The following is a 7500-nucleotide window of genomic DNA, read 5'->3' as shown; positions in this document are numbered from 1 at the left end:
TTGCCTGGAGAGAAAAGATAAAAGAGGCATCCGTGCATGCTTGAAGGAAATTTGTTCACGTTGAACTGAAAGGAGAGATGAGGCTCAATAGAAAGGAGAGTACCTGTAGAGACTAGACTGATCAAGCAAGGGTAATGGTAACTACAGAGTATGTAGTGTTTAACCAGCAGTGCGATGTTAGTCTGATTCTGCAATTCAACAGGACGATCCAGAAAATGAATGATCAGAACTTCAACTTACTTACTTAGCAGTGAATTTTGATCATTTTATTCATTACCTCTTGAAGAAAAAATTTACTAAACCAATTATATTTCTACAAATTAAAAGAATCTTTATGATTCCAAGTTGACGTAGTGCTTCCCATCAGTTACCAAGGTTTGGTGAAGTTTCGTCGTTGAGGTTCGAAAAATGTGATGTTACACCAATACAAGATTGCATTTTTCAGTAATATTTTTTTCCTGCTTCCACGATGATTTACGGCGACTCAACTCACTATTGACCGCAAAGACAGAAAGTCCGTGATGAAGGCTGTTATGAAATACAGAAACCTATCATATCCTCCATGAAGTAGATGTATTGATGATTCAGCGTACGGAAGTCTCATTGGTGGAGGGTACTATGGAGTAGTGCCAATGAGAGAGGTGAATTTGAGGAGGACACATTGAGTGTGCTCTCATCTGGAAAACGAAAATTATAGTAACACGTACATCAAATACTTCTGGTAATTGAATGAAGCCCACAATATACGAATTTCTGCGGATGAAGAAATTGTATAATATCACTCCCTCTGGCAATCCCGAGAAAGTAAGAGGAAGGTGATTTTATTTTTTATTTTTTTTTTCTAATTCTCCTGGATGGAGGTTTGCTTCAGAATGCGATGACAGAGTTAACATCATTCCGCAGCAGCAAGTGTCTTGTCAAAATCTTTTGGGCAACTAATGTAAACCGTTACTTCCTTTCATGATCATTAAAGATGAAGAACGGAGGTTGGTCTTGCTCCTGGGGGTGGGTTGTTAAAGTCACCTATACCGAGTCATCCTCAGGACTTGGCGTGAATCTGAGGAGCGAATGGTAGGGGGCAACTAAACCTCGCCCTATGATGACGAAGACGAGGATGAGTGCCGAGAGCGAGTGTCACGTGTCACGCATGCGGCCGTGACTCGGCTCAAGTTCCAGGAGGTGGGAGGCGGAGACTGCCACTACTCCTTGGCCCGGATCTTGAGGATGAGGGTCTTGAGCGAGTAGTTGGTGTCCTTCCAGTGCCACCAGGTGACTCCACGCTCTTCTCCGTGGTAGTGCCCTCGACGATATTGCCCCGTTGGCTGTGTGCAGGCACAGCGACCCCACCACCAACCACCTCCGCCGCGCGCCCGTGAACAGCTGCTCCCTGAAATAGGAGAAGTTCATGAGGCATTGATCAAGTTAAACAATATTTACCCATTCAACACAATACAACATCGTTTTGTTTTGTTTTTCAAACACTTTCTCGGCTATGGATAACGATTTTATGCTGTTAAGGGGTTGGTCTCGGACTGAAGGGGTTTCAATTAACCAATATCCCTGATATCAGAATAAATCCCATGAATACCTAAAATCGTCTTTTCTTATTCTGAGCAAAATCTACAAAATATGCCCTCTGACTTTGAAGGGTTTAGGTCAAGAGCCGAGAAAGAGTGTAGTACAAACAGGTGTGTGTGTGTAGCTGGGAGGAGAGTGTTATAGAAAATGAATAGCACTCCATATAATAGCATCTAAATTAACTATAACTTTAGAAATAATATGGAACCATTTGGAAAATAAATACGGAAAGAATGATAGTAATATTATTAAGGATGTAATAATACCTGTCCTTTCAATTCACTGCCATTAATAGCGCTGGAGGGATGTTTGACTCCATTGAATCCCAATGGAGGACAACATACACAATTTTGAGGAGTGTTCTCTATGAAATGTATACTATGATGCAATTTTCCTTTGCAAATGAAATAATGATGTATTATATGATTCTTATTTTTCTTTCTGGGGGAAACTTCAATGTTATGATATTATTGTATTCTAACTTTTAATACTGGGAGGTAATTGGGTACCTTGCGATACCTGATAACCGTTCTAGAATGTTACAATGAAAGTACTAAACATATCAGGGATGGTTTAGGTAGACCCTTAAGCCATACGCACAAGAGGTTTGGTACCCAATTTTGATTTACTTCATTGGGTACAACCAACTTCAGACTACTTCAAGCAAAGTTTACACTGCACAGCATCAATGTAAGTTCCTGAACAATGGCACTGCATGGTTAATCAATTTTGCCGCAATATATTGTAGAACAGTTTGGTATAAAAGATACCATTCTAATTCAAGACAATTTCATCTAAGTATGAGTGATATAGTTAATTCAAAATGATTCTTATCCAACAAAGTGACCCATGCAATATAGTGCATCTACACATGACTAAAATTTCACGTGGTATGACTACTTAGGATATGAAAATACTTAGTGTTCAGAAATATATAAAACATAGTTTTATGAAACCCTTATCAAAGTAAAACACCTCTGTAGAGAAATACACAAAAATCAACCATGGTAAATTAAATCCTTAGAGCTCCGGTCCCTTTCCCTCCATCTAGACAATTTACACTCATGAAAGAACTTGGTGATATTGGATGATACAAATACATCCCCCATGTATGATGTCAGGAGATTATAAGGAGAGGGTTCTCTGGCCTAACAGAGAGACAGTGGGACCCTGATATCTCTATTCTTATCTCCTCAAGTAAGAACATATCTCTCTGGCGAGCAGTATTCAACCTCAGGACATTCATCTACATTCCAAGGCACTTAGTAACTCCTGCCTTGCCTTAAGAGATGTGCCTCAATTAGAGATAAGACATACATGCACAAATGTATTTCAGTTTACCGCCACATATTTTCAAGATATTTTCAAGTATCTAGCCCGTTTTCAAAGGTGTTCTTTGAAAATGGGCTAATACACAATCACACAGTTAAGACTAATACAGGTATAGTTATCTCATCCAACCACATCTTTCGCGTTTGCACAACCACCTTCTAGCCCAAGGGCATCATATATTTTTTTCCTTCTGGGACTGCCCCATTTACAGTTTCTTATTGGCTTAATGACAAAATCATGGAGACCTCCTTTAATATGATATTTGCAAGAAGCTCATCGCGCCATGAGAGCCATTCATTTAGATAAAGTAATCCCAACTCTGTAATTATGACGTGGCTAAAGCATTTTAAATAGTGAAACAAGTTGATCCCTTCACACACACTCATGACAGTTGCTCTTTGATCCGGAGCGCGACAGCATGCTGACATTTTCACCAATGAAAATAACGATAATCCTTTCGCTAGAAAAACACGAGAAGAGCATTCATTACATCATTCAAATCTATATTTTTCAGTTCAATCATGAGTCCCAATCAAAAAGAATTAGAACTTATGTGATGCACCATTATTCCAAATCAATTCCTCTATGCCACCATTCAAAGCTTCCTTTCCCGATGATAATATCATCATCTCATCTAACCAAAGATTTTTTTCCGTTCAATCTGACGTATTATCTACATCTTTTTTATATATAAAATGGTATACCTACTGTATATACGTCTATGTTTTAGTGGAACTACTAAAGCTTTGATGATTTTTTTTCTCAAATTTTCAAAAATACTTTAGACTAATATTAGACTTTACCATTACATCGTTGTACAAACAAGTCCTCATTCGTCCCGTACTTACAGTCTTCCTGATCGTGGTCGCGGTCAAAGGTGGAGAATTGCTGGAGATTGGAGTGACGCATACTGTCACCGGCTGTGCCGCTGTAACCAGAGACCCGAAGCCGGTATCGGTCTTCCGGGCCTGACACCCTGAAATTAGACGTGTTCCAGCTAAAGTGACTAAAGTCCGCCTGCGACTGAGCAACACCTTTTGATGAGTGCGAGTGGTGATGTATAGAAAAGTAATGAAAGTAGAGAAGAGAAGGATAGAAAGAGGAGAGAGAGGGGGAGAACTGAGACACACGCACACACACACACACACGCACACGCAAACACACACACACACACACACACACACACACACACACACACACACACACACACACACACACACACACACACACACACACACACACACACACACACAGAGAGAGAGAGAGAGAGAGAGAGAGAGAGAGAGAGAGAGCGATCTCAGAAATATAGCGAGGGAAAAAAGAGAAAATCCACTATGTAGTATGTTGTGATTGTCAGTTCCTACACACTTATTCATCTCCCATCTCATCCAACTTTTCCTGAATGTAGTAGATAAGCCTTCTTATGTATGATGTTCTTTCGGAATTTGCATCCAGTTATCCAAATAGTGAAACTTTCAAATCTGCGATTTAATTGTCTTTGAATAGAAGTATTTTTCGCGTTTTTCACTTGAACATTATTCCATCAACGCAGACAAGAACAAACTGTAACAAAACAAAAAAAAAGTAAAATTTTGCTTCGGAAATTGAAATGTCTAAACTCTAAAGGAAGTGGTTGTCCATATAACCGTGTTAGAAAGTGTAATAACGCTGACATAAGAATTTTCCAGCTTAAAACTGTAAAATTTAATCAAATCTAAAAAATTTTTTACAAGAGTAATGTAAGAAATATATATATCTGTGATGACGTGGAATGAGTTGTATAAAGCGACAAAGCAAAACTTGCTGAAAAGGGGGAGTAAAAAGTTGGTATCTATTTATTATAAAATTTGATAGGGTGTGGACCATTCGTAAATATGGATGAACGTTTTTGGATGCAATTAAGGAGGGACTATAATTGTTGTATCTTTGCTGTCTGCTACATTGTCCCTTTTGTAGCATCACAGTTTTTGACAATAAAAAAAAGACAAGACATGATTCTTTCTAGGAAAGTCACCTTCGTTTAAAAAAAATCCTAATTTCATTTTCGGGATCTTTTCTGTTTTCCCTTCTTTGTTGAAGCTATTAACATATACTGCTTTAGGAGAAATTTTGTTACATTATATCTTTCTTCAGTTTGAGACGTTATACATTTACAATGATGACAGCGGGGAAAGAAGATTTTAGTATAATCTCTTTAAATTGAGTGGAATCTTTTAATGCGATTTTTTTCAATTTCCTTTAAATCATTAGACATGCATGAAGTTAATCAAAGTCTCCGCTTCATGAGGTAAAACAGTTCCAAATGTATGAGCTAGTCTTCATTTGATTTGTCTCTAAAAACTGTGATACTGACGGGATACATGGAAGATGACATAATGTTGAGGTAAAGCTGGAAAGACGGTAAAAAATGTAACGTTTGTGAGAAAATAATCAAATATATTCAGGAATTCAAATTGACAGTGCTTTTCAACAAACGTGTGGAATCAGTAAAGTCGCATATACACGGGGGCACTTTACTGAGACATGCATTACCTCTTTTGTCCCTCGCACTCAAGGCAAGTCCCTGATGGTCATAGAAGATTAACATGTAGTCCGCATGCTCCAGATCGGGGGATACCGAATATACTATTACGGACTCACGAATGTAACTGATGATATATCGGAGCTACGCTAATAGATATTCAGTTCTTTTAGAGGATACTATATTTCAATATACAGTAGTATCCTTATGACCAAAGAGATTTCTTGCAGACAGCTATGAAAGGCACATTTGGACAGTTCTGTCTTATTATGGACCACGCTCGAGTGTTCTCACTAGTACAAGGCGCAACAACTATTCGCAGTAAAGGAGAATTGGGGACTAAACTGAACGAACTCTCAGTAAGTAATCACAAGATTTTGCATATCAGCAAACAGAACAATCTTTGTGGCACTGCTTGGCCACAACAAAAGAAATTTACGATAATAAAAGTGAACGATAAAAAAGAGAATAAAAGTCGTCAAGCTGAGGTAGGGCTAGTATAGTTTACATTGAAATACGAATAATTGTTGTAAAGTTATATTTCATAGAATACAAGCACCCGGCTGACGCCGGCCATGGCTCCGCCATGGGTGCTTGGACTGCGGCGCTGCTCGCTTCCCTCGCGGCCAGGGCTCCGCCCTCATTGTTTTAATGTATGATTTGTTCGGTTTGGTTTAGATAATAAAAGAGAGGAACCCATACAGGGTTTTTTCCAGTACCGGTAATAACAACATCTTTGGACGCTTTAGGTCGTTTACGTGGTGGAGTCCTAACTTCGTCTTCCGAATCATCATTGTCGTCATCGTCACTCCATCTCTTTACCGCCTTCACGATGAAGTCCTTCAATTCTTCTTGCCCCTTCTTCACCATCTTCATTACTTCTTTCATTTTTTCTAATAATTCCTCTAAATCCTAATATTCAATTTTATGGTATTCGCCAATAGACTCACACATACATACACACACACACACACACACACACGAATGCACACACGCACGCACACACATACGCACGCACGAACACACACGCAAGCACACACGCACGCAAACACACACGCACGCACACACACACAATATATATATATATATATATAAATATATATGTATATATATAAACATGCACGCACACAAACACTATATGTATATATATATATACATATATATACATGTATATATATATATATACACATATATATATATATACATATACAGTATATATATATATATATATATATATACATATGTATATGTATATATATATATATATATACATATATATGTGTATATATATATACATATATATATATATATATATAATATATATATATATATATATATGTGTGTGTGTGTGTGTGTGTATATATATATTATATACATATTTATATATTATATATATACATATATATATATTTTATATGTATATATATATATATATATATCATGACACCCAATATTGAACATATCTGGGTTGCGTATACAGATGGAAATGGATATACGTTGTTAGTTTCTTCGATCACTACTTTTGGGGCCAGAAGAATTTCCCTCACTTGAGGGTCCGTTGTTAGCTGGCGGGTTTCTCGCCTGAGCCAATATCAATGGCCGATGCAACAACGTGAGGAGCCTTGGAGAACTTGTTACCTTGGAGGACTTGTTACCTTGGAGAACTTATTACCTTGGAGGACTTATTACCTTGGAGGATTTATTACCCTGGAGGATTTACAACCTCGTAGGATTTGCAACTTCAGAGGACTTGCACCCTCGTTGGACTTTCGACCACGGAGGACTTGCATCCTCGAAGGGCTTACAACTTCTGAGGACTTGCACACTCGGAGGACTTGCACCCTCGGAGGACTGGCACCCTCGGAGGACTTACACCCTGGGAGGACTTGCACCCTTGGAGGACTTGCAGCCTCGGAGGATTTGCACCCTGGGAGGACTTGCACCCTCGGAGGACTTGCACCCTCGGAGGACTTGCACCCTCGGAGAACTTGCACCCTCGGAGAACTTGCACCCTCGGAGAATTCACAGCCTCGAAAGGCTTACTGCCTCGAAGAACTTACGACCTCGGA

General features: G+C 38.7%; 1 protein-coding gene across 1 annotated transcript in view; it reads right to left on the bottom strand.

Annotated features, from left to right (window-relative positions):
- Nucleotides 1-7500, bottom strand: part of LOC143041130 (uncharacterized) — a 47976-nt gene that overhangs the window by 1864 nt on the left and 38612 nt on the right. The window contains exons 3-4 of the mRNA XM_076212885.1: nucleotides 3759-3886; nucleotides 1-1387 (exon numbers count right to left, since the gene is read on the bottom strand). The exon at nucleotides 1-1387 is cut by the window's left edge and continues 1864 nt beyond it. Coding sequence (XP_076069000.1) covers nucleotides 1200-1387; nucleotides 3759-3886 — 316 coding nt within the window. The 3' untranslated portion in view covers nucleotides 1-1199. The remainder of the gene's footprint in view (nucleotides 1388-3758; nucleotides 3887-7500) is intronic.

Source organism: Oratosquilla oratoria, chromosome 2 (genome assembly GCF_046742065.1).
Source record: "Oratosquilla oratoria isolate Oo_2021 chromosome 2, ASM4674206v1, whole genome shotgun sequence".
Taxonomy (NCBI): domain Eukaryota; kingdom Metazoa; phylum Arthropoda; class Malacostraca; order Stomatopoda; family Squillidae; genus Oratosquilla; species Oratosquilla oratoria.
The sequence above is the reverse complement of the archived record's forward strand: the minus strand, read 5'-3'. Positions and strand labels throughout refer to the sequence as shown.